Genomic DNA, 24,664 nt, shown 5'->3' on the forward strand with positions numbered 1-24,664 from the left:
GAACGGCATATCCGGAGAAAAAATTCTATGAGAAACGGTTGACAATGCATAATGACTCAGAGAAACCCCTATGGTAGCGCTCCTCAAATGCAAATCTCTTCTATTTGTAGTAAAATCTGAGAATTCGTCAGCCGATATCCGCGGAAATAAGGCACCCGACGACCCACCTTTTCGATATATCGAACACCAACAATAATACCATCTTGGTCCTTCACGTCGAAGCCAAGCATATTGCTTTCCCCACTGTCAAGCCAGTGTATCTGTCACCCATCGAATTGGGAAGACACTCTTCGGCCATAGCCACTAGTAGTTTCTTGATGGCAAATGCACCTCGACGCGGGTCCTTATCCAAAATCGCGGCTGATATGTCAAGTTCGGAACACGAAATAGCAGTACCACTATCGTACTGTACAAAAGAGCGTCACAGTGCAAGCTCCAGTAAGCGCACCCCGAGACTGTAAATATCATGCTGCATGCTGTAGTAATCTTCGGGCCAGAGGCCTTGCCGCGTCGAATGCCGGTAAAGGTTCTTCTGCCACACCAGATCTCCTGACTTCTCTGTTGCTGGCCATGATGGGCCGGATTCTCTCAAAGCCACTGAGGAACGACGGGCCAAGGCGGCTCGAGCCGTCCGCAAAAACTAGAATGGTCTCTGGGCGCACATTTTTGTGGACAAATCCTGATGTATGAACAAATATGACTGAACGAGCCAACTGCTTGGCTAGCTGGATACGATGGTTAAGGGAGCACCGAGGAGCTTCCGCCAAGATACCCCGGAGCGTCCTTGGTGGTGAAAATCCTTTTGGCACTTCGAGGATAAACTGGAATTGGCTTTTATCAACCTTGTTAGGTAGTTCAATCACACCCTGGCATTTCAAGAGACCAAATGTCATCGGTTCCACGTTCAACAGAAGCCTCGCCAGATCACGAACATATGTTTTTGCCATCATTGTTTCAGTGAGGGGACCATAGTCTGTGTAGTCCAGTAACACCGTACACGCACCATTACCGTAACTTGCTATAGTCGTATTAGTCCCGGGGATTTTGTGTGCGAGTCCTACTATATGAGACATGTCCATGAATACTGAGCCGGCTTGGGAGTTCCCAATTGACGAGACGTCTTTGATAGCCTCCCTCATCTGTTTTAGTCGGATTGTTGAAGGATTGTGGCTTGGTAAATCATCTTTCAATTGCTTGTCGATGACAGGGCTAGCGATACGTGTAAACAGGTACCATGATGGATAAAATCATTTTTGCCAATCTTCTAAGTCTGCGACTGTTTGTTTAAGGTGCCTCTTTATATATTGCCTTGACCTTCCGTAGCGCACATGCATCCGGTGCTGCTAACTCTTTGACATGCCGAATGGTCTGAACGGCGGCCGAAGTCGTCTTCTCAAGTCTTTGTAAGACATCAAAGTAATGTGGTTGAAGGGCTTTATGGAGGGTGTTCCAAAGGACTCTAAGAAAATCGAGCTGGACTTCAGTCTTCAGCCATAATTAGACCTCGCCAGGTCTATGGGCCACCCATCGTGGGCATACTCATACCCGTCCATGGACGGGCTGTTCATTTCCCTCGAATTTTGGCACAAGCCAGATCCACTGATATTTTAAGAGAAAGAAATCTCACTCATTTCTTTCAGTAAGAGAATTAGCATAATTATAAGCATTATGAAGGATCCCAAGTCAAATTTAATCAAACATAAGACAGAACTTGTCTGCTGATTTATAATTTCTGAAATTTCATAGAAAGTGTTCTCAAAAAGGCTCCAAAAAATGTGTCTATCGTTGTGAGTATATATGATATATATATATATATTGCTAGACCTCGCCAGACCCTGAGGGTGGACAAACACGACAAACATAGGGACCTCATGACCTGCATAATTATGCATTATTGAGACTGTATTTTCTGGTATTTACTTTACATACTAAGAGTAGGGTAAAAGCCAGGACGTCAGAGCATTCTATTGGAAAATGAAATTATGAGGCTGATACTATTCACATAGCTACCCACGACCAATCTCATACCCATCTAAAAACCTTGATCGCTTCCGAATACGGCCTGATGCCCGCAATTGAGTATCGGGTAATGGAAGGTTAGGCTGGTTAGCATCTGTCACGGAATACGGGCATTCACCAACAACGCAAGATGTTTGTATACTTTGGCCTGTTTGAATATAGGGCAGGAACCCCCTTCGCACACTAGATTGCGCAGCGCTGGCAGGCCCAGCTTCTTTCTTTCCTTCTCCATGTTAGTATTTCGACAGAGAGTCTACCAATGAATTTATATTGTTCGAGACTGTCACACTTAGGACATATGTTGTCACGGACTAGAAGATATTAACGAATTGATATTCCTATCTAAACCAACTAGTAGCCATTGACAAGAATATTGAATCTGGAGAAGAAGAGAAAATAAGAGGCAAATCTATTTACGTGAAGAAGTCCCATATGGTTGTGTGTGGTCTCGCTAAGCAGCTTGTTTGTCTTGATTGCTTCCATGGTATTGTTTGCCGTGTTGATGATGTTTGCTGATGAAGGCACTGGGCTGAGCCGTTACAGATATCTCAATCCATCTTGCATGACAAATCTACAATAAGCTTTTCCAGCATCTTGAATCCCGATCCAGAGAAGCTGAAAGAGAATGAACTGAACTTGGAAATACCCTCTCTTGAAGGCATTGCAGGCTGCAAAGGATAAACTGTCAGGTTATTACTCACAGACTGACAATGACTTTGGTATCTTTACGCCGTTACAACTGTTCTTGACCCGAGCAAACGGATGAATGCCTTTCATGAAGATGATTGGACCAAAGACGAGCGCAAGTTCCAAAAGCAACAAATCCTTCAATTCTACCAAGGCAATTACCAACAATGCGAGCCTCTAAGAACAGAATTAGAGGAAGAGGGTGATCTGTCTCTGATTGAGGTACTGATTCCAGCGACAAGAACAGCATTCATGTGACTAATTGGGCTCTAGACCTCAATACACTGTTTTCACAAGCGTCAAAGCCGGCCAGCAAAGATACAGGCACATTAAATGAAATGGAAAGTTATCTCTCTGAGCAGCCTCTTCTGGATTCTGATGTTGATATTCTATCAGAAGAATGAGACTAATATTGCGAGGAAAGCAACATTTGACGAGAGAGTACGTATGTCACCATGCAATGAGTCGAAGCCGGAAGCGATACGACGCGGGAGGCATTGAACTGTTTTGTGATGTCTTTGCTCGCGCATCCTGACAAATATCAGAAACTACGGGAGGGGATTGGAGGCGTATGTGGTAAGAATGCAGAGCAGGGTGCAAGCTGGCGCAGCAAGAATACGAAGAAATTGAATCGTGGCGGCCGGAATACTAGGGTTCGGGATAAATATATATCCAGAGGGTTTCTTGGGGCCAAGTGTAACCTTGCGAAAATACAGTTACATATCCATTCGCTTTCAAAGACACGTAACATTCCGATTAACCTTGAAAAGATAAGATGTACCCCTGAATATCCCAAAGAAGCAACGATAACCATTCAATGCTTAGATTAAGAGCACGTGCGCCACTCTCCTGATCGGGAAATCCCGTGATCGGCAGCCAGGAGAATATCTGTCACAGACGCAGAGTTCTAAATTGGCAGCAACTCCCATTGAATCTTAAATGCACGACTGTATAGATAAGAGCAGTGCAATTGATCCATATCCGACCCTTATGTGCCCTGTGTTCACCAGCTATTGCTCTTATCGTGGTTGTTGACCCACCTCCTTCCGAATCGGTATATCAGCCGCAGCAGGGAAAGATTCAACGCCAGAAGAGAATTGAACTCCCCTATCTATTATGGAGCCACAAACCGCGATGGCTGCTTCTTGGTCACTTCCGACTCCGGTCTCTAATGCACCGTTATCCCTCCCGGGTGTGTCTTCTTTCGTTGCGTCGGCTGGATTTCCGACCTCTGCTTTTTCGTAAGTATTCTCAAAGCAATGGCGAACTATATAACTAACTGAATCCAGGGCATACTATTATTCGCCTGCAAAGCCAACTCGGCAACCTCAACCAATGATCTATGATCCTGTTCTGAACATTACGTTTCCTCACAACCTTACACATCCAGATACGATACCAGACGACAAGTCGGACCCAATCTTTTTTCCAGAGCCACTCAAGAACTTATCTTATACCCAGAAGCTTGCATTAATCGACGAAATAAAGATCAACGTCCCGAAAATCCTTCAGTCGGATGCCGCACAGGACAGCTGTGCCAAATGCAAAAATGCCTTGGCAGCGGCCAAGCCGGCCGCTCTATATGCGCCGAGTTGGGTACCAGATGCTATGATTTCACTATGTCAAGAACACCAGTTCAAGTCGAATGATAGCTGTGAGAGTAATTTTGCTGCGTCGATCTTTGGAGCTACCTGGACACAGGTGTTGGCATATGCAGATGTCGAGGGGCTCGATGGCGACTATATCTGTAACTTTTTCAGCCCCGCTTCCTGCGAGAAGCCAAAGACTAGTCCACTGGATACGGCCAATCTCTTTCCCAAGCCTAAGCCAGCGAATGCGAGTGTGCCCAAGCCCAGCGGCGAACGAGTCAAGGTGCTGCACCTGTCAGATATCCACTTGGATCCACGGTATGCGGTGAGCTCCGAAGCGAACTGTTCGTCCGGTATGTGCTGTCGTGAGAATGGGTACAACACTCAATTTGAGGATCAGATTCTTTTGCCTGCGTCTGCATATGGCGCATACAAGTGCGACACACCATATGATCTGGCGCTGGCAGCACTGGAATCAATCGGCCCTTTGACCGGAACGACGAATGGCAGCTCCCTCGCTTGGACATTATATACGGGTGACCTGGTCTCCCACGAGCCCGAGAACCAGTTGTCCCAGAAATACGTCGAGTACACAGAAACCAGCATCTTCGATCTGTTGAAAAAGTACCTTGCGGGACCCGTCTTCCCAGTCCTGGGGAACCATGACACCGCTCCGTCCAATATTGACTCACCGCACAGTCTCCCGGGACGTCTTGGAGAGCAACAGAGTTGGAACTTTGAGCATGTTGCAGGATTATGGCAACATGAAGGATGGATCGACGCAAAGGCAGCAGAAGAAGCACGGACACAGTACGGCGGTTATTCCATCAAGACGCATTACGGTCTTCGTATCATTGCATTCAACTCTGGTAAGCAAGCCCACTTTATACATCCCAATTCAAAACTAACGGCACAGATTTTTGGTACAAAAGTAACTATCTAAACTTCATCAACACAACCAACCCCGACAATTCCGGCGTTTTTGCCTGGATGATCACCGAACTCCAACACGCAGAAGACAACAACGAGCGCGTTTGGATAGTAGGCCACGTCCCCAGTGGCTGGGACGGCGGCAATGCCTTCCCCAACCCAAGCAACCTCTTCTACCAAATTATCGACCGTTACTCACCACACGTCATTGCAAATGTCTTTTTCGGCCACAACCATGAGGACGAATTCATGGTCTACTACGCCAACAATGGCACTATTCAAAACAGCCAAACAGCACTAACAACCGGCTGGATCGGACCAAGCATCACACCCCTCACAAACCTAAACAGCGCCTTCCGCCTCTACGAAGTAGACACAGGCGACTTCAACGTCTACAACGCCTACACCTTCTTCAGCAACGTCTCCGAATACACTTCTCTGCACGCAACAGGACCAACCTTCCGCCTCGAATACTCAACTCGCGAGACCTACGGCCCCGCCGCGAACTGGGACGCAGATGCACCCTTGAACGCAACATTCTGGCACCGTGTGACAGAAGGCATGGAGAAGGACATGGGTCTCGTGAGCTGGTTTAATGAACTACAGGGGAAGAGGAGTGTTAAGAGTCCGGCTTGTGATAGTGAAGGATGTCAGTTGGCGAAGATTTGCTACATGCGGAGTGGGAGTAATGCATTGGGGAGGGAGTGTGCTCAGGGGTATGGGTCCGTCCAGAGTGAGTTTAAGGTATAGAAATTGGATGGCTAGGGATTGTTTGGCCCTAAGAGTTATCCTGTATATAATAATTTTTTATGGCATGTTTGCATGTATAATATAGACTACGATCAGGACTAGAGATAGACATGTGCATTCCTGACGAAAGAATTAGATTAATCAAGTACCCAGAATACAAGTACAAATACATTAAATCAAGTCTGCTCCGTACACCATAGGCATTAAACAAGAGGTATTATTTTAGTTCCCATATCCATCCATCGATCCAGTCCACCACGAACTTCATCCTCCAGAATATTTTATTAGTTGCAAGGCATATACGCCAGATTAAGTAGTGCCAATCGTCCCGTGAATATTATTGTCGATATCGAGGTAGTCATTATGCATCAAACGTCCAATGGCGGTCGTTCTAGTGGTTTTCTCGAAAATCATAGCGTTCATTTTGACCGTTTTCCTCTTTCACGTCGCCCCGTTTCAGTACCTAACATCGACTGGACTTTGTCGCACATCAATCTGTATACCTATATTAGTTCCAACTCTTCACATTTCATATCTCTCGAAATAACAAACCTAAACCTGAGCCATGCTAGGACGGCTGGGACGAGAAGGACCAGTACGGGGACGCTGGCGAGAACCACCAGACTGGCGCCACTGGATGAAAGAAAGGACCATGGACGCGGTGTACCCAGCCCAGGCAAACCAGAGAAATGCCACGGAAGCCTGCGCCTCGCGGCAACGCTTCGTGCGGCCTTCGGCGCCGTTGGTAACTTCGTTGTTGAGGGTGTATTCCTACAATATTAGTATTTATTTTGAACGGAACTATGTAGTGGATGTAGACGTACATCGTTGGAGCAGTCGTGGCACTCCAATCTGGCAGCCAAGGCGATACCAGAGGTAAGGAAGAAAATGGCGTTGAGGGTGTCCAGGACGATAAGGAGGATGGGGTGGCCCGACCAGTCTGTGTTAAAGGATGCCGGAACGAGGTAGAAGAGGGTGAACATGGAGAATGCAGAGGTGAACATGGCGTAGTTCACCGTCGCAGGGTTGCCGGCGAAGGCCTGGTTGATCATGTTACCGATGAGGGCCATGACCAGCAGAGTCCATATGAACTATACAATATTAGTTTGATGTATTAGCTCGAGACGCAAGCGAAGCATACCTGCCAGGCCCGAAGGCCCATCTGAATTCCTCCAATGGCCATGATGATTCTTTGCTGTCGCGCTGTCTTTCTGAGTTGCGAGAAGAAGTAAACGAGAGCAACGAGAGAATTACAGTGAAATAGCAGACAGCACAGCGGAAGTTCAATCCGATCGAAGAGATCTAGGCATTGGGAAGGCACGGCGACTTTTTATGTCCGGAATGCCCGGCGATGCGACGATGACGATATGCAAACTCTTCTACGTCATGTGTCGACTGGCCAGAAGATGCTGGCTCTGGATGAAATCACCATTGGCTTACAATCCAGGCAAAGAATCGAGTCTTGACGAATTGGGAACGTGGGTATCAAAGGATTCTGCTCCGAGAGTTCAATCGCTGTCGGATCGGCATACTTGCTGATCAGTATGGAGGGGTAGATCTTGTATTGCTTCACATTCCTTGCAGTTAAATACATATCTATCTGCATAATCTCAGTCATCTAATCTGGAATATCTTCTAAATGTTCTCTTTTTGATCGAGTGGAATGACTTCCGCCGCCATCCGCTCTGAAATCTCAATGTCGTCACGGACATAAGCTACAACATCGCATCCTCAACCAAAGCTTATTCAAGGTCCGCAATAGCCTGACTCGGTTATTTCCACTTAAAAAGCTCCCCGTGGGATCCGGTGCTGTCGCGGACATGGTTGTATCTGCCCTTTTCAGGTAATTGCATACCTTCAATGTCCGAATCATCCTGAATCACCACCATCCACGACTTGCATCGGTCCGGTTCTTCCCCTTGACTGCCAGGTACGGACAGAACTTTTCGAGTCTGATTTCTCGAGATGCGCGTTACCTTACTCGTAAGTAGGTGCATGTTATGCTTTTCGCTAGACCAACTTTGGACCTCGTTCGATGACCGGCTTTGACTGGTAAAACTTTGCCATCGTGAGCTTCAAGCGAGCCTCGTTTTAGGGGATCGAATAAGAGTTTAGATTTACCTGCAATTCCTTTAGACCGCATATTTCAGTTGTAACATGGGCCACCGAAAAAGAGAATGATGGAGTAAAGCAAATAAGCTCTATAAGTTACTTGATGTTTACCATGCATTTTAAATGACATTTGCCTCTCTCTCCACTGCTTTTCCTACGTGAGGCAGTGTAAGAATAAGTAAATATCAAGCTAGGCCTGCTTAACACTAGATAGACTTCCTGGCAAGGACCATTCTTTTCTCTGACATTCCGTCAAGCAAAAATTCGCCCCATCCAGCTTCAGCATTCTACTATGTATAGTGTGCCGTCACAATGCTGGCTTCGAAGCATTTATCTCACCTGAATATCCGAATTCAAGCCATCGGATGAGCCCATTCCTGCACAGCTCCACAATGCCCTGGAAAACAGATTCATATACAAAATCAGACACAATCCACCACAACATCTATCACACGTGAATATAACCAGACTACAGTCTATGGTATGGGGTCCGTGAAGCACACCACAAAACCAGTCGAGGCGAAGGAAACGGTACCTTACAAGTACAACCGAGGTCTAGCTGTTTGGGCTATATGAGTATTTAAACCCCAAAGTCTGGGTTCTACGCCGAGAAAGGCAAAACGCCCATCCACTCTCGTAACAGTGATTTATACATCGAGTTCTGGTACACTAGCCGTCGCAAACAATATCGGTGTTTGGCAGGCTGAAGTGCCTCGAGGAGATGTATCCTGTGGAATGCCCGTACAGGAGAGCACCGGGAAGGGACTCCCCAAATCACAATGTTCAATGCCTATGAGATGTACTACCGGTATTGGTAGTCCTAAATCACTGTTTCAACTTGAATTCAACTTACATTGTTGTCGTCGGTTTACGATCGCGACAAGTGTAAGAAGTCAGTCACTAGCCCGACCATAGTATCAACTATTCAGGACTGATAGGTTTCTCAAAATGCTGGGATTGCAAGCACAAATAACCTTGGTGATGCTCCAATCCAAACAATCAAATGCCAAACTAATTCTGTGATGAACCATTGCTCTGCATCATGGCCATTCCAAGGTCAGCTATTAACAACGTTGGTTGATTCCCCGCGCTATTTAGCCGATCAGCTCTCTATACAGCATATATCACCCTCCTGAAGGCCAATTCCCACAGCAACTCTTTCGAGCCAGGAAATCAGCCTTAAAATGAGTGACTTTTCCAGTTTTTCTCTATCCCATTCATATATAGACGCCTCACTCATAAGCAAGATCGAGACGCATATGCTTGATGGTGCAGTGTACAGGGTATCGAGGTTGTTAGGATGGAGGAAATAGGGCACAGACGAGGATAAAGGGAGGATGGTTTGATATTGGGGTCATCTCATTCTATGGCAATAACACCGAGGGATCTATGAATCTGTTGTTGGATATTGGCAGAGATTTTCTACGAGACTAGACGACAGAAAAGAATGACTGACAGCGATGTGTGTCATATACTGACATCATGTATACAAAGCACATAGGTTGACCTGACAAAACAGATACGAATATGTGAGGAGTAGAATAGTGATTAACATCAAAATCAAAGAGTAAAAAGTTACACAGAATCGAAAGCATCGTCAACGTCGCCAGCACGTTTCCTCATACGCCACACCGTGTCTTCGTATACACAGCGCATCATCATCAAGGCATTAGAAAATAACAATATAACAGGGGCATCAATACGTATCGACAAGAAAAGAACAAAAAAAAAAAAAAAATAGGGGCATGATAAGATCTCTGCCAACGCCCCGGAACTCTCAAGATGCAGGTTGAATGCACGAATCAATCAGTGAACGCCATGGACCAACATAACAGCAAAGCCCAACAATGGAACGACAAAAAGCAAGTGAAAAAAAAAAAAAAAAAAAAAAAAAAAAAAAAAAAAAAAAAAAAAAAAAAAAAATTCAACAACAAAGAATGACTAATTATAGTAAAATGTGCTCAGACTTCCATCGAATCGGCAATCTCCTCACTCATCGCCCGAACAACGCCCTTCCTGGACCTTGAACGGGATTCCTCATCGCTAAGGACATACTGGTCGTAATCACTGTCACTTGTGTGCCCAACCATGTCGGCAACGTCGCCTAACCAGTAGCGAGCCCGCTTGCTAGAACTCAGGTCTGGCGTCAGGTAACCATCCTCGAATGTGCGTTTGCCCGTTGGGGTTGCAACGAAGCCTTCAGTGTCGGTGGGCGTGTGGCTCAAGATAGGGATGGCACGGAAATAGAGATAACACACGCGCTTCCGGAGCGGGTTAAAGAAGAAGTAGTGGAGACTCCAGATCGCTCCGTCATCTGCGCCCGATGGGTCCTCCTCGGGGGTGTACGTGTAAATCGAGCACTCCTTCAGCGACATATGCTCATCGATAATCCTCCACATCCTTGGCCCCCAAGTAGAAGGGGCACTAGTACTGTATGAACCAGATAACGTAGCTGGCGATGGAGGCGTCAGATCCATGTTCTCACGCGGGCGCAAGTTGAACAGAGTGGTGTCGATCGTGTTCATGACTTTCTTCAAATTCCGCTCTCGATGGAAATCCGATGGGCGCAGAACATGCGAAAAGTCATAATCGGGATGGCTGGCGTTAAGAGTTGCGATCAGGTAGGCAAATGTGCGGCGGCTCCCGTGGTCACTAAGCGGACCGAACGGACTGGAGCGGGAGAGGTTGAGAGAAGACGCGGCATCAGAGGCGTGAGGGGGAGACAGAGAGGCGGAGAGACGGAGGACAGATTCATATTGTGCTTCGAGGGACTGTTCAATGTTCTTGTATAGTTTGCGATCGGCTCGAGCAGCCTTCGTTATGTAGAGATCGCATCCTCCAGTTATATTGCAGTCCGCGGTATCGAAGGTGAGGGAACTTGTGATATCCTCAAACTCGGGCAGAGGAATGTACTATAGAAGCAGTCCACGTTAGCACCACAGGTAGGTATATATATTCCATGCGCCATGTCCGTACCTTCATTGTTGAGAGTTGCGGTCAATGTCGCAGATGCTGATAACAGGTGTGGTGATGTCAGATAAGCAGATCCTCAGTGGGAATTTAAAACAGACGCGTTCTGCCGTCAAAGGAACAAAAGTAGAATCGAGATAGCAGAAGATTTTCAGTCGATATAGCAGAGCGATCCTTCGTACTATGTAAATAGTCGGTCAAGCTGGCGGTTTGTTGTCCACTTGAAACGTAGCCGATCGGGGCGACCGGGGTATGGGGCAAGTTACAGGGATGGGGGTAAACAAAGGTGCCTAACAGTTGGTTTCTGCAAAGACATCCATCACAGAATAACAGGAATAGTGAATGAAGATGAGATGCTCAAAAAGATGAGAGGTATGAGAAGTACTTTGATGGATAGGCTGGCTGAATGGTTGCGCGTTGCGGCCGAGGGGGTGTCGGTCACGTGGCGCCGCGCTCAGCCAGTGATATCATGCGCCGACTTCACGGTCCGGAAAGGGGAGATATCACGGCCTTTTGAGCTTCTCTCAATCTTGGGTCCGGCTGTGTTTAGAATCCGGCTTTGGAAAGGTTGGCGATCACTTCATCGGGATCCTGAATTGGTAGTCAATGTCGTATTAATTAGTCTGAAATCACAAGTAGTAGTAGAAATAGAAGACAACGCCTATGTAGCCCATGCCCCAATGGCAGTATACAGTCTGCAATCTCGAAACAAAATCAAATCAAACAAGCGCAGAACACAGGAGCCGCTGGATATGAACAATCAAAAGCCTCTACATGATCTTCGTAACCACGTCCTCCTCAACCTGAGGGACCAGTGGTATTAGCTCATGTTGACACGTGCTCCGGTGGACAGATTGGCAGTGGGATTGGTGTTATGGGAGGTAGGGGACGTGCAGTTGTAGGTACCGGGATAGCAGCAGGGGAGTATTAGGGATGAGACTGGGTCAAAGAAAGAACGAGAACGCTGGACGGACAGACCAACAAAACACACAAGCTGCAAGGCAAGTTTGACAGGTGCTTTGCCAGCTTGTCCTAGTGCATGTGCGGGCAACGAGGGACACAACATCAAGGTGACGAACTCACCTCCATGTCTTCCAAACTGTCCTGTTGACTTATGCACCGCAAAACATTCTTCTTGCTGCTTTCTTGCATCTCTCCCGCCAGCAGGAGTTCGTCCAGAATAAAGTATGCCTTTTGGAAATTGAAAATGATATCGAGCTCGCAGACGTTGCCGTAGTACTTGTCCATCTGTTCGACGTATCGGTGAACGGTCTCGAGGGTGATCAACTCGTTGTCGGTCGAGCCGCATCCGGCGATGAAAAAGAGGGAGGCATAACGACGGTAGACGACTTTGGAGTCTGCACAAGAAACAAATCAGTGGTTAGAGGTGATTTTTAAGGCTGAGAGAAAGTGGCTGTGATATACCTTTGTACTCAAGGAAGTTGCACATCCGCGTCCGGCGCGAGAGCACAAGCTGAGTCACATCCTTGATGATCTTGGCCTTATCCTTCGGGGACAGAGTGGTAAACCATTTGGCAAGACGCTGTAAAGGAAGAGTTTGCTGTTAGACCAAAAGAGCTTTTCCAGCAGAATCCGACAGGTGGGTGGGCCACGAGACTAACCACTTTGCCCTGTCTCGACAGGAGAATCAAATAACTGGCCAGATTGGGCTCGTTAGTATATATTCATAGGTTCGCATGGTAGATGGCAGTGGTTTCTCACTGGATAGCCATAATGTTTGGTGTTGGTTGGTGAGAATTGGCGAGAAAAGGGTAGAGGGGCTCCGACAGTTGTTGTGGACAGCTACGAAATCGCTGAGGCTCTCCGAAGAAATTATTTGCGGGCCTCTATTTGGTGGCTCCGCTGCGGTCAGCAACACTACTGTCGCTGTCAGATGCTTACACTGGCATTCTTTACATTGACTCTCATTGGAATGAAATTTAAGGATTTTACTTTATATTCTGCATCAGAATTGCTACGGTCTGGGGCTTTCAGTCTTGGCCGGCGGCGACCCTTATGTCGACGACCACGGAGATGGAAACTATTCCGGCAAGAAGCATAAATAGTCAAGGCAGTACTGAGGAAATGAATGAGGATACTTCAAATCAAGGAGTCATCCCATCGATTACCATGCCCTTGGCCACTATGAAAAGGGACTTACTTATTCGCCATCCAGACATTCAATACATTCTCGGTGGCTTTATTAAAGAACGTGTCCTTCTACATCGCTACCCCTCAAATCCCTGGTTAGGGCCTCAGTGTCTGACTTGTATGCCCCTTATCGGACCAGTCCCAATCGCGTTCGTCAGAAATAAGCATCTTGGTCCCAGCGATGCAATTCTTGACCACCATCTCTTTAGGAAAGTTGTGGATCAGGATAATCAGCACTTTAAGGCTCTGTGTTTGCTTAGCCATCTCGGTAGCTGTCCTGACCATGTCGTTGTATAGTGGCCGTCCCCCTTTTGACTCGGTACAATGGGTGCTAAATCCTGCTGTGAACCGGTCCATTTCCTTGAAGCTGACTTTGATGACGATACCTCTGATTTTTGAGGACCGGGCACCATCTTGGTACTGCAGGTCAAAAATCTCAGGACAGATCCTGAGCGTTCGCAGCTGTACATATCGCAAATGGGGGATTTTGAGTGCTAGTCGAGGACAGACATGTATCCCGTTCTTGTATCCAGAGCCACAGGTATCGATCCCTAACTCTGAGAGCTTGGAAAGCCAAGGTGCATCTAAAAATCTAGCCGGGGTCCACTTCGAGGTGTAATTAGTGCGAGGAGCTAGAGGCACTCCTACATGTTCACTATGTGCTCGGAAACTGAAAGATGACAGGCGACAGTATTGAAGCGTGAGTATATCACCTAATGCCCCATTACTCTTCTCACCAGGCCAGTGCTCGAAGCAACACATATCAACGATGAGCGACTTTAGCCAGACCTTGAGTTTTGCATGCCTCTGCTCAGTCATTGGTGTAAGCCGAGTGGCAGTGAGGATAACAGTCTCCAGTAGAATGGGATCTGCAAGCGTATACCACCATTTGCAGACTTTCTTTTGTCTTCTGAGTTCATAAATTCCTACGAGGCGAAGGATCTCGTAAATGGTCTCAACCGGGAGGGTTTGAAGTGGCATTCTATGTACAGAGTAGAAATGCGTGGGGCTGTGTTTACAACAAGGGCGGTGAGCATACCGCTTTGTTCTGCCTATATTCGGATGTTGTCACGTGGTCCGTGCATGGATATCTCGCCGCACTGGTGTCAACAAGTGCCTCCTGCCTCCGCAATACAGACAAACAGCGCTCTATAACTTATTCTTTATAACGGTCTGCACTTCATAATGGCTGACGAAGAAGAGCGCGTCAAGGCTGAGAAGCTAGCCGCCGCCAAAAAGAGGGTAACCACTGCGCTCTCCGGTCCTACAACCCGCTTACAATGCGGAGAAGTGATAAACATCATGCTAATTCAGTGCTTTCCGAATAGGTAGCCCAATTGCAGAAACAAAAGAAGAGAGCCAGCAAGAAGTCCACCGGTCCAGACGCTCTCAAGGACTCGGAAACCCCCAAAGACTCGGCCACTCCTGCGGAAGAAACGCCCGCGCCGAAAGAGAAGCAAGATGAAACCACTGCCACCCCCGAAGCCACAGAGAAGAAGCCAGAGGAGGGAGGAGAAGAACAGAAGGAGGAAGAGAAGCCCACTGATCCGGGGCAATCTTCCGAACGCGAAGGATCCCCAACCGAACCTATGCCCGAAGCCCCTACGGCCCTCCCGTCAGAAATCGACTCTTCAAGACTAGACGCCCCGCGTCCTCATGGCCGCCAGCCATCACTATCAATTCAGTCAAAGATGCGGTCCTCATCATTCCGCAAAACCTCTGTCTCCCAAGGCAGTGTTTCGCCTTCTCCGTCTACTATAAGGTCGCCGTCGTTACCTCCCTTGAATGCTGATGGGGATTCGGTTCAGGAGGTTTACCGGAAACAGTCTACGCAAATTGGGGAGTTGGAGAAGGATAACAAGCGGCTAGAAAAGGAGCTCGAGGAAGCTACTGGGCGGTGGCGGAAAACCGAGGAGCAGCTGGAAGACCTCCAAGAAACTACTGCTGATATGGCGGAACTGAAAGATAAGTTGGAGAAGGCGGAGCAAAAGGTCGCAGAGATTGATGCACTGGTGAGTTCTTCTTCACGATTCCCTACAGGCTGGTATGTTGATGTACGCACAGAAAGAGGAAATTGCTTCTCTTCAAAGACAGAACTCACATCTCCAATCAAAGTCTCATCGCAACAATGCACCTGAATCTCTGCCATCTGACCTAGTACAACAACTAGAATCCAAGTCTGCCACTATCGAAGCGATGGAGTTGGAGATTTCTAACCTTCGTGCCAATGAGACCCAAATCAACACATTAGAGCAAAAGGTCTCAACTAGCGAGTCGGCTCTTGGGGAAACACAGCGCGAACTTGCTGACACTAAGCAAGCTCTCACTCGGGCTTCTGAGAAGGCAGTCAAGGAAGGCGTCGAGAAGACATCTACAGAGACCCTGATCAAGAACTTGGAGCGGGAGATTGAACAACTGAAGCAAAACAAGACTGAAGCAGAGAAGAAGAACGAGACACTTGAGAAGAAACTTGAAGCACTTGGGAACCTTCACAGAGAGTCTGAATCACGGCACCAGGCCCGCCTCCAAGAAGGCGAAAAAACCGAGAAAGAAGCAGCGGTTCTGAAAAATAAATTAGCCAGCGTCGAAAACGAAAACCTGCGCTTGAAGGAAGAGCAAGAGTCTCTCAATATTCGCCTAAAAGAACAACAGGAGCCTGGCAGCAAACGTGATCTTAGCGGCGGAGCCGACGACGAAGCCCTAGATGAGCTCGAAAACGAAGGCCGTGCCCATCTGGAGCGCCGTATCCGCGAGCTCGAAGGTGAGGTCTTCGAACTTCGTCGCGGTGTCTGGAAGGAGAGACGACAAGAACTCGAAGCAGATCAATACGGCCTGACCCCACCCAACGAGTCAGACGCCAATGCATTCGACGACGTCGATTTGGTTGGCGGTGCTCCGGAACACGCTCGACGGCGCAGCATCGCCCAACAACAACAACAACAACAACAACAACAACAACAGCGCCACTCCTCTTTCTCCACCGTCCTATCAAGCGGCCTCGCTGCCTTTACTGGTGGCGGAAACAACCGCGGCCGTGCATCCTCGAGTACTAGTAACCAGAACCAAGGCTATCCCCCGGCTACACGCGGAAGTCTGGAACTCCTCTCGGAAGAGAATATCGACGATTTCGACGAGGACGCATTCGCGCGCGCGCAAGCTGAAGAAGAAGGAAGAAAGCGCGTGGAGTGGGCGAGGGAGATCAAGTCTAAGCTTAATGAATGGAAAGGGTGGCGGTTGGATTTGGTGGATAGTAGGGCTGGGGCTGAGGGTGCGGGTGTTGGTATGGGTGAGATTTTTGTCATTTAGCCTTCATTTGTCTTGTTTTGGTAGTCTAGTGTTTCTTCGATTACGCATCATATGCTGGTACGGATTGATCAGTGGGATACGAACGGCGTACAGATATCTCCTTAAAATGCGATTGTGTGAAACTCTATCTTCAATGGAAGCAATGCCCGAAATGCCCGAAACCAGGAAAATAAACTACTCCTCCCCATGCTTCCCCGTCAACACACCCTCCGATACACCACCCCGCCTTTTCCTAACCAATTGAATAGCCCACCCCGAAAGCTGATACACCCACCCTCCAGTAACCATAACTCCCGAAACCGTATTGACCAACCTGATCAGCAATGACAAAAAGCTACTCCTCTCCTCACTGATCATCAATAGAATCGGCTCGATGTTATATTTGAAGTAGATCCCAGGCACGTAGAATGGGTTCTCCGGAATAGCGTCGGACTGGCTGGTTGCTCCGTATTGGTTCGTGAAGATGATGTTCTTGTTGCTGTGGGAGGAGGGGTTGCTTCTGAGAATGCTGTCGACGGCGCGGGCGCCCTTGGAGTAGATGGTTGGGACGACGGAGAGGAAGTATTGGTATTTGTAGTAGTGGGATTCGGTGGAGGCGATGGTTTTGTCGAGGGGGTTGAGAATGCTTGGATAGTGAGGGCCGAAGGAGAGTTCGGTGATCATGTGCGTGAAGTTGAAGGCTGCGCCAGTCAGTCAATCGAATGTTCAGATGTAAAAACAAGAACAAGTGATGGGGTAGATGTACTGCTGTGATCCAAATGTGGCGCAAACTCCTGATACCCATGCCCCCGGGCCGTGATATGGAAATCCCCCTGCACCTTGTTCCCCTCGAGACTACCATAAATCCGACATGAATCAGGCTTCTCACCCCACCGCATCCGCGGGCCCTTCGCGAACTTCTTCCGCGGATTCCTTCTCACTTCCCCCAGCACATGGTGCACATGCGCATCCTCCTCCTGCGCCTCCAATCGGTCATTATCCTCCTGACTTAACGTCTGATAGATGCCCGTTCCACCATTCCGCTTATCCATCCACAGCTTCCAGCTCGTGTCTTCCCTCTTAAGCAACTCGCCAGCGAGAATACGGTCGCCCGCCGCGTCCTGGATGTTCACGCGCAGCGTGTCGCAGGGCATTTTGACGACCATGTCGAGGTTGAGCTGGAGTTCGTGCGAGACGCCCTTTTCGACGCTAAAGTGGTGGTTTTCAGTGCCTTTGAGCCAGGCGCGCAGTTCGGAGAAGGAGAGGACAGTGCAGATGGCGAGGATTAGGACGGTCCATTGGCCGCCGCGGCGGGAAGGGGCTGTATAAGAGGATTTTGTTTTGGCTGGTACCGTTAGCCTGGGTCAACTGAATAACATAGCGCGGTTTATGATCATAGAAAGGCATACGAAATGCATCAAATGTCCTCAGGCTCCCCTTCACGTCCGACTTCTCCCCGAACGCATCGTCGTCCAGACCGTGCGCCGAGAACCCATTCATCCCGAATCAGTACCGCAGGTAAGCGAATGTCGGATCGCAATCAAGACATGAATCAGATTGCACAATAAAAAGAGCGTAAATAAGATTTACACAGAAGGAACAATGGAGCCAGGGCTCTAAGGGAGGAGTGTCAGCGAAACAAACGAGGCGGAGTTGAGGCCAAGTAGTCGTTTCCGCCTTTGATTAGATTAGATTAGATTGCCCTAATTACTTGCAACACTAATGGTACCCGTTGGAGAAACCTTCTGAGATTATTATTTTCCATGTCTTAATTGGCCGGTTTCCTACCATTTTTGCTTGTATATTGAAGAATTGAAGCTCCGGGACGGAGCTTTGAACGAAACAATGACCCACTTGAGAAACTACAACATTCATTATCATGACATAAGTAAATTTTGTAAGCTATGTTGAAAAGCAGTATATTATTATTATTTATTTATTCAAGTTTATTGTCCATATCGAGCCCTATATCTATGACAGACCATATTCAATGAACTCGAGGCTCGTAGCTGCTTTTTGGCCTCTTGTCTCAATGAGTTCCCGAGGTAGTCCCCCTTCTATAATTTTTCTAGCCCTTTTCCTTGCCCCAAACCGCCTGTACGCGCAGGGCTTTTGAGCGCATTGCTCTCCTTGTGCCTCGGAGCAAGATGAGTGTGACCTAGGCTGACTCTCAGCTTAGGTTACCCTCCCTGTTATCCTTCTCCTGTTCTAACTGCCTCCTTCAATTCTTCAAATCCCCGTTCGTCATCTCTTTGGGCCCTTTCCGCATTTGCTGTAGGTGTGCTCGAGGTAGAGCTACGCTGATACTGGCTAGGGGTTGTAGCAGCGCCTTGGTAGCTTTAGGTTTCTCCTAAAAGTCGTCCTTGTGGGTGCTGAAAAGCAGTATGGCTCTTTACTATTTATTATGCAAGTTTGATTACATTGATCTAAGGAAATGTCTCATTCACGGGGCCACACCGACCCCAAGCCCTATCTATTGACAAAATATCATGAAAACAAACAAACTCTAATCCTTGTGCTTTGCCAAGAACTCAGAACTGAGCGGATAGTCCGTGTACCCAGTGGTCACCTTCGGGGTATAGAAGCTGGTCCTGTCATACTTTGTCAGTGGAATTCCGTGTTGGATACGGAATGGCAGGTCAGGATTAGCCAATAAATGTCTCCCAAACACAACCGCGACTTCATTCTTGACGTAGTCTTTATCAACGGCATTCTTGGCGTTCTCTGGAGTATATCCACCAGCAACCAGCACCGGAGAACACTTGCCCCATATATCCAAGACAAACTCGATACTCTCTGTCTTCTCTATATCCACGTTATTCGTAACCCGCGACTCAATTACATGGAGATATCCCAGCTTCAGATCCCGGAGCTTTTCAACAAGGTACGAGAGTTGTGGCTCTGGGTGGGACATGCGCATACCTTGGAAGCTGCTCCAGGGGCTGATGCGGTAGCCAAGTTTCTCTGGTCCAATAGCATTGGCTATTGAAGTGGCGACCTCGATAGCAAATCGTGCGCGATTCTCAACGCTTCCACCGTATTCGTCGTCTCTGCAGTTGCAGGTGTCTTGGAGGAACTGGTCCAAGAGGTACCCATTACCGCCATGGATTTCGGCATCATCAAAACCTGCACGGATAGCGTTCTGAACAGTCTTGGTGTAATCCGCAATAGCAGACTGGATTTAGCTCGCCGTCATGGCCTCCGGGATTGCTGCAGCATCGCTCAGTGGAACATGGCTGGAGGATAACAGTCCGTGGCCCGCCTCTTTCTGCAATGTAGTGACGTCGGCAGCACGGCCGGGGGCGAGTAGTTAACAGAATATATAACATCCTCGAGCGTGTACCGCGTCGACGACCTTCTTCCATCCCTCAACCTGTTCATCGTTCTACATTCTGGGGGCGTTGGGAAAACCGTCGTGGCTCGGAGAAATCAACGATGATTCCGCGATAATTAGGGTTCCGAATGTGGAGGCGCGTTGGCAGTAGTACTCTGTTGCCATTGGCAGTTGGACGTGTTTGCCATCGGCACGAAAACGGGTCAATGGGGCCATAATAACGCGGTGTGCGAGCGTTACATTCCCGATTCGGAGAGGCGTGAAGACCTTTGTCATGGTGAAAATGGTAAGGTGGTCCAGAATAAATGAAGAATAAGAAATTGCTTTATTCAAACCCTCGAGATGGGAACCATTGTACTTATATACCTCATATGTGGCCCATTGTTGGAGGTTCTAACTCCAGTAGTCTGGATGATTCGGAAAGATATAGTTATGTAGTTACTTCATGATATTGTCAGCAACGGCAATGGCACTGTAGCATCTCCAACTCCATGATTCTATTATACTCACATTCAGCAATCACTTTGAAGTTTTAGGTCTCTTTTTTGAGGTTCATTGCTGCCTTAATAATGCAATAAAATGTCTCCAGGAGAGTGCAAGACCTAGAGTTGGAGGTGTTTGTAGATACATGACAAATCAAAACCGGAATCGACAACCACCTCCAACACCTCCAACAATATGTCATGATGCGAATTTTGACCTTATAGAATCCCTTTCCCAGTATAAAGATTCCAGCTAGCTGCTGCTAAACAATACCACTAAAAGACTTACCATGGCACCTTCAATTCAGCAGTATATCTCCCATTTCGATGGCCTCGATGGCCTAAAGAAAGTCGACGCACCATTGCCCTCCCCGGCGCAGGGAGAGGTGTTGGTGCAGATCAAGGCCGTATCTTTGAATTACCGAGACATGGAAGGTAATTCATTCAGCCCCACCTTGAAAGAAACATATACTGACATTGACTAGTCATCCGCGGCGAGTACACTCATCACCAATCCATCAACCAGGGCTCTACCATTGTCCCCTGCTCAGACATGTGCGGCGTGATCCAAAGTGTTGGCAACGGTTCCACAAAGTGGAAAGTCGGGGACCGTGTGCTTTCAACATTCATTCCAAATCACCAGGCGGGATTGCTCACTGAGCAAGCGCTTGCCAGTGGCCTTGGACTCCCACAGCCGGGTGTTCTGGTGACGCATCGGGTCTTTCCTGAGCATGCATTAATCAAGGCACCTGAGTACATGTCGGACCAAGAAGCTAGTACTCTCACCATCGCTAGTGTGACCGCATGGATGGGTATAAATGGGATGCGTCCACTCGGCCAGAACGGTGGGAAGGATGAATACATCCTGCTTCAGGGCACGGGAGGAGTTAGTATTGCTGCGTTGCAGCTTGCCAAGGCATCTGGCGCAAAAGGTGGGCATATAATGCCTCCCTCTCCGATTTCCATTCTATACTAATCGAAAAGTGATCATTACCTCCTCCTCTGACGACAAACTGGCTAAAGCCAAAGATCTCGATGCAGATTTTACCATTAACTACCGCAAAACCCCCGACTGGGAAAAAGAAGTCATGAAAGTCACAAACGGCCATGGTGCAGACATCATCCTCGAAGTCGGCGGTTCCGAAACCCTCAGCAAGAGCTTTAACTGTGCTGCATACAACGGTCTGATTAACTGCATCGGGTACACTTCGGGAAAGACGCAAGCTGGTGGTGACCAGCCGAATGTGAATATACTTGCCATAAGCAAGGTACTTACTTTAAAGGGTATCATTGTTGGGCCTACGGATCGGTTTGAGGAGCTGGTGAGGTTTGTTGAAAAGCATCAGGTTCATCCTGTTATCTGTAAGATCTTTTCGTTTGAGGAGACGAAGGATGCTCTAAAGTATCTGGAGAGTGGATCGCATTTTGGGAAGGTTGTTATTCAGGTTTCAAACTAGATGCAGTCCCTTGATGCAAATAAGGTAACCATACATACCTTCCACTTCCTCCGTCCTTTCGAATTAAGAAATGACAAGGCGCCGGGAGTCGCAAAAAGATCAATCTAGAACATCAGAGTGAAAAATCCTAATCGGACCATAAATGTGCCCGAACCGGACACTTTTCTGGCCGCCATCATATCAGAAATGGCATGATTACAAATGCATAATACATGAGATCATAGCAGACTTGAAGTATATATACCCTGAATTCAACCACCGAAACCAACATCCACACAAACATGTCTCACAACATCCTAATCACCGGCAGCTCCGGCTACCTAGGCGGCACTCTTCTCGCGCGTTGGAAAAGTGCCAATCTACCTCCATACAATACCCTCTACGCTCTCGTCCGGACGGAAGACCAAGCGCAGAAAATAAAACAGTACGGCGCGCAGCCGCTGATTTGCAACATCAGCGATCATGAACAGGTGACTCGAGCGGTTATTGATAGGAAGATCACTGTGATCTATTTCCTGATTGATGCGTATTGGGACACGCATCAGAAGGTTTTGATCAAGGCTCTGGGGGAGGTGAAGAAGCAGACAGGGGAGAAGGTGCACTTTCTGCATACCGCAGGAGCAAAGCACTTTAGCCAGCATGCGGGGATTTATTTCGATGAGCCATTGCTTGATACTGACCCAAAGCTGTATGATATTCAGAAGACTGCTGTTTCACCGCATGGCTTCTTTTCTCAGGTATAGAATGTTTCTAGCTCTGGATAGAATATGAAATATGCTGATAATTCGTGGAATTAGGCTGCCAGAACAAATGTCACTGTGATTGACACTGCTGAACAATGTGGAGTACGAAGTTATATATTCGCTCCGTGCATTGTCTATGGTGAAGGAGAAGGGTTTGGTAATCGCACTTCGATCCAGGACGTTGCAATCGTCAAGGCTGCAAAGAAGGCCAGACAAGTGTATAAAGTCGATATTGATAATCCTGTCAGCATGCCTACCAAATCCCTTATATGCCATGCATGCTAATACACAACTAGACCTGGCCTGTCTGCCATATAGTCGATACCACCACTCTTTACCTGCAGATTTTACGCCAGATTTTACTAGGTAATGACATCGGGCATAACAGGAATGGCTTCTTCCTTGCCGCTTCTGGTAGTGTACCTTGGAACGACATCTACAATGCCATCGCCAAATCCCTCGCAAAGCGCGGTATCGTGGATGACGAGAAAGTCGAACAGGCGGATGGGCCTGCCCTGGCAAAAATGGCTGATGCGCTTAAAGTAACGCCGTCTGCTGTTCCTGTGCAGCTGGGTGGGAAGTATGTAACTGCCTTTCTTTCCACTTTCCTCGAGCGAATGCTAATTTAAACCAGGTGCACGTTTACGGCGGTCCATGGTCATCAAATCGGATGGAAGCCACAGTATCCTCCGGAGCATATACTTGAAGCGGCAGATGAAGAGGTTGAGGTGATTTTGAGGAGCTTGGAAGTTGATGATTCGAAGGCAACTATCCGGTAATGGTGGAGCGTATGCATATAGTGGACAGACTCTCGTGGAATTGTTATAGAATACTCACTCAAGAAAGTTATGTACATACATATGGGTACCTACGTCAATTCTAGACTCCGTAAGGGCTGGGTGTTACTGCCTGAGGTATCATCGTAACCCGCACCAGCCACCCAAATAGGCAATAGCTCAGTAGAGCAAGCAAGGTCACTACAACTTACGAACAGATAAAAAAGAAAAAATAGCAAAAACTGACGCGCCGGGAATCGAACTCGACCCTCGTGGGCCACTAAACGCAAGCGCTCTCCGTTGAGCTACACGTCCATTCACCAGACGAACGACAGAGATAAATGGTATCGAAACGGCCCTGATTACTGGAGCCGGCAGCGGGATCGGTTCAATATAGCTAGCCACATCCAAACCCCCCAATTTAACCTATAATCCACAGAAAAGCAACAGTCTACAAGCTCCCCAGCTTGGGCGCAACCCTCTTCCTTTACGGCACAAACTGACACTTCCTAATACAACTCATGGACGAGCTCGAACCAACAAGAATAAAAATAATAAAACACGCCTATGGAAAAGTCAATGTCTCATCTTCCACAGACTGTACTAATCTCATCTCCAAGCAGATCAATTCCCTCGACTATATCTTCAACTGTGCTGGTATAAACTCCACTACAATACCTATCACAGACACAACAGGCGATTATTTCACGAAACTCATCGATGTTAATCTTCGGGGTACATTCAACACAACCCGCGCCTGCATCCCATACATGCTCTCTGGCTCCGCAATTTTATGACTTGAGTATCTACGGCCTCCAAGGTTTCGCGAGGTATTCTGTTTACTACATGACAGAGTTCGGGATTATAGAGCCTACGAAGTCTTTAACGGCGGAGTTAGGACCGATGGGGATTTGGGTAAATGCTGTTGCGCCGGGGCCGACGGATACGCCCACGTTTGCGCGGAATGTGAAAGGGGATGAGAGGAAGGGGGATGTAAAGCGGATTGCGTTGGGGCAGTTGGGGAGAACAGAGGTTGCGAATGTGGTTGTTAATGGGAGTGTTTGGGAGGTTCATTCGGGGGGGGGAAGAATTAGACTGTTTTGGCTTAGGGCTCGTTGGTGATATTGGGTCCTTGTCCTTGACAAGTAAAGTACATCAATGCGTATATAATCTACTACTGTTCTGCAAGATAACTGTACAGCAGAATGATGGGAAAACCTGATTTCATGAACATAGAACCTCAATCCGGAAAAACACCACCTCAGTCACAAAAATGCATGTACCAGCCGCAGCCAAATCATGTAAATAATGAGAAAGGAAAGAATATAAATGTACAGGTTTTTATCAGGGCAGGGAACATCGAGGCCCGCACATGCCCC

At 47.8% G+C, this 24,664-nt stretch overlaps 12 protein-coding genes across 12 annotated transcripts; 5 read left to right on the plus strand and 7 right to left on the minus strand.

Moving 5' to 3' along the window:
* Nucleotides 1–83: 83 nt before the first annotated feature.
* EURHEDRAFT_513371 (uncharacterized protein) lies at nucleotides 84–2,251 on the minus strand (the record flags this gene model as incomplete). The annotated part of the gene is made up of 7 exons (XM_040786161.1): nucleotides 84–116; nucleotides 168–209; nucleotides 245–398; nucleotides 426–564; nucleotides 599–1,209; nucleotides 1,349–1,485; nucleotides 2,162–2,251. 7 exons carry the CDS (start codon nucleotides 2,249–2,251, stop codon nucleotides 84–86), a joined length of 1,206 nt encoding a protein of 401 aa, XP_040641179.1.
* Nucleotides 2,252–3,679: 1,428 nt separating this feature from the next.
* On the plus strand, nucleotides 3,680–6,157 carry EURHEDRAFT_295948 (PPN1 endopolyphosphatase family protein). Its single transcript, XM_040778256.1, has 3 exons — nucleotides 3,680–3,947; nucleotides 3,996–5,164; nucleotides 5,212–6,157. The coding sequence occupies exons 1-3, from the start codon at nucleotides 3,823–3,825 to the stop codon at nucleotides 5,973–5,975; spliced, it is 2,058 nt and encodes a 685-aa protein (XP_040641180.1). The 5' UTR covers nucleotides 3,680–3,822; the 3' UTR covers nucleotides 5,976–6,157.
* Nucleotides 6,158–6,527: 370 nt separating this feature from the next.
* Nucleotides 6,528–7,158, minus strand: EURHEDRAFT_375328 (MARVEL domain-containing protein; the record flags this gene model as incomplete). The annotated part of the gene is made up of 3 exons (XM_040778730.1): nucleotides 6,528–6,746; nucleotides 6,800–7,066; nucleotides 7,117–7,158. 3 exons carry the CDS (start codon nucleotides 7,156–7,158, stop codon nucleotides 6,528–6,530), a joined length of 528 nt encoding a protein of 175 aa, XP_040641181.1.
* A 2,890-nt stretch (nucleotides 7,159–10,048) lies between these two features.
* On the minus strand, nucleotides 10,049–11,069 carry EURHEDRAFT_400512 (RNA polymerase III-inhibiting protein MAF1; the record flags this gene model as incomplete). The annotated part of the gene is made up of 2 exons (XM_040780016.1): nucleotides 10,049–10,999; nucleotides 11,064–11,069. 2 exons carry the CDS (start codon nucleotides 11,067–11,069, stop codon nucleotides 10,049–10,051), a joined length of 957 nt encoding a protein of 318 aa, XP_040641182.1.
* Nucleotides 11,070–11,622: 553 nt separating this feature from the next.
* On the minus strand, nucleotides 11,623–12,864 carry EURHEDRAFT_409713 (AP-1 complex subunit sigma). Its single transcript, XM_040781163.1, has 4 exons — nucleotides 12,780–12,864; nucleotides 12,680–12,713; nucleotides 12,483–12,600; nucleotides 11,623–12,415 (listed from the first exon to the last, which is right to left on the minus strand). Exons 1-4 carry the CDS (start codon nucleotides 12,788–12,790, stop codon nucleotides 12,123–12,125), a joined length of 456 nt encoding a protein of 151 aa, XP_040641183.1. The 5' UTR covers nucleotides 12,791–12,864; the 3' UTR covers nucleotides 11,623–12,122.
* A 36-nt stretch (nucleotides 12,865–12,900) lies between these two features.
* Nucleotides 12,901–14,332, minus strand: EURHEDRAFT_295967 (uncharacterized protein). The gene has a single exon (XM_040778257.1). The coding sequence runs from the start codon at nucleotides 14,187–14,189 to the stop codon at nucleotides 13,305–13,307; it is 885 nt and encodes a 294-aa protein (XP_040641184.1). The 5' UTR covers nucleotides 14,190–14,332; the 3' UTR covers nucleotides 12,901–13,304.
* A 61-nt stretch (nucleotides 14,333–14,393) lies between these two features.
* On the plus strand, nucleotides 14,394–16,514 carry EURHEDRAFT_400515 (uncharacterized protein; the record flags this gene model as incomplete). Its single annotated transcript, XM_040780017.1, has 3 exons — nucleotides 14,394–14,450; nucleotides 14,537–15,220; nucleotides 15,249–16,514. 3 exons carry the CDS (start codon nucleotides 14,394–14,396, stop codon nucleotides 16,512–16,514), a joined length of 2,007 nt encoding a protein of 668 aa, XP_040641185.1.
* Nucleotides 16,515–16,688: 174 nt separating this feature from the next.
* EURHEDRAFT_450418 (endoplasmic reticulum-Golgi intermediate compartment family protein) lies at nucleotides 16,689–17,993 on the minus strand (the record flags this gene model as incomplete). The annotated part of the gene is made up of 3 exons (XM_040783878.1): nucleotides 16,689–17,194; nucleotides 17,260–17,838; nucleotides 17,903–17,993. The coding sequence occupies 3 exons, from the start codon at nucleotides 17,991–17,993 to the stop codon at nucleotides 16,689–16,691; spliced, it is 1,176 nt and encodes a 391-aa protein (XP_040641186.1).
* A 1,006-nt stretch (nucleotides 17,994–18,999) lies between these two features.
* On the minus strand, nucleotides 19,000–20,168 carry EURHEDRAFT_549674 (NADH:flavin oxidoreductase/NADH oxidase family protein; the record flags this gene model as incomplete). The annotated part of the gene is made up of 3 exons (XM_040787506.1): nucleotides 19,883–20,168; nucleotides 19,726–19,729; nucleotides 19,000–19,668 (listed from the first exon to the last, which is right to left on the minus strand). Exons 1-3 carry the CDS (start codon nucleotides 20,101–20,103, stop codon nucleotides 19,000–19,002), a joined length of 894 nt encoding a protein of 297 aa, XP_040641187.1. The 5' UTR covers nucleotides 20,104–20,168.
* A 197-nt stretch (nucleotides 20,169–20,365) lies between these two features.
* EURHEDRAFT_494950 (zinc-dependent alcohol dehydrogenase family protein) lies at nucleotides 20,366–21,766 on the plus strand (the record flags this gene model as incomplete). The annotated part of the gene is made up of 3 exons (XM_040785667.1): nucleotides 20,366–20,744; nucleotides 20,795–21,241; nucleotides 21,294–21,766. Exons 1-3 carry the CDS (start codon nucleotides 20,600–20,602, stop codon nucleotides 21,764–21,766), a joined length of 1,065 nt encoding a protein of 354 aa, XP_040641188.1. The 5' UTR covers nucleotides 20,366–20,599.
* A 221-nt stretch (nucleotides 21,767–21,987) lies between these two features.
* Nucleotides 21,988–23,529, plus strand: EURHEDRAFT_409718 (NAD(P)-binding protein). The gene is made up of 4 exons (XM_040781164.1): nucleotides 21,988–22,503; nucleotides 22,564–22,752; nucleotides 22,806–23,089; nucleotides 23,144–23,529. The coding sequence occupies exons 1-4, from the start codon at nucleotides 22,048–22,050 to the stop codon at nucleotides 23,286–23,288; spliced, it is 1,074 nt and encodes a 357-aa protein (XP_040641189.1). The 5' UTR covers nucleotides 21,988–22,047; the 3' UTR covers nucleotides 23,289–23,529.
* Nucleotides 23,530–23,786: 257 nt separating this feature from the next.
* EURHEDRAFT_549682 (uncharacterized protein) lies at nucleotides 23,787–24,332 on the plus strand (the record flags this gene model as incomplete). The annotated part of the gene is made up of 1 exon (XM_040787507.1): nucleotides 23,787–24,332. A coding segment is annotated over exon 1 (327 nt), but the record flags the coding sequence as incomplete, so codon positions are not given.
* Nucleotides 24,333–24,664: the final 332 nt, after the last annotated feature.

This window comes from Aspergillus ruber (assembly GCF_000600275.1).
Source record: "Aspergillus ruber CBS 135680 unplaced genomic scaffold scaffold00005, whole genome shotgun sequence".
Classification (NCBI taxonomy): domain Eukaryota; kingdom Fungi; phylum Ascomycota; class Eurotiomycetes; order Eurotiales; family Aspergillaceae; genus Aspergillus; species Aspergillus ruber.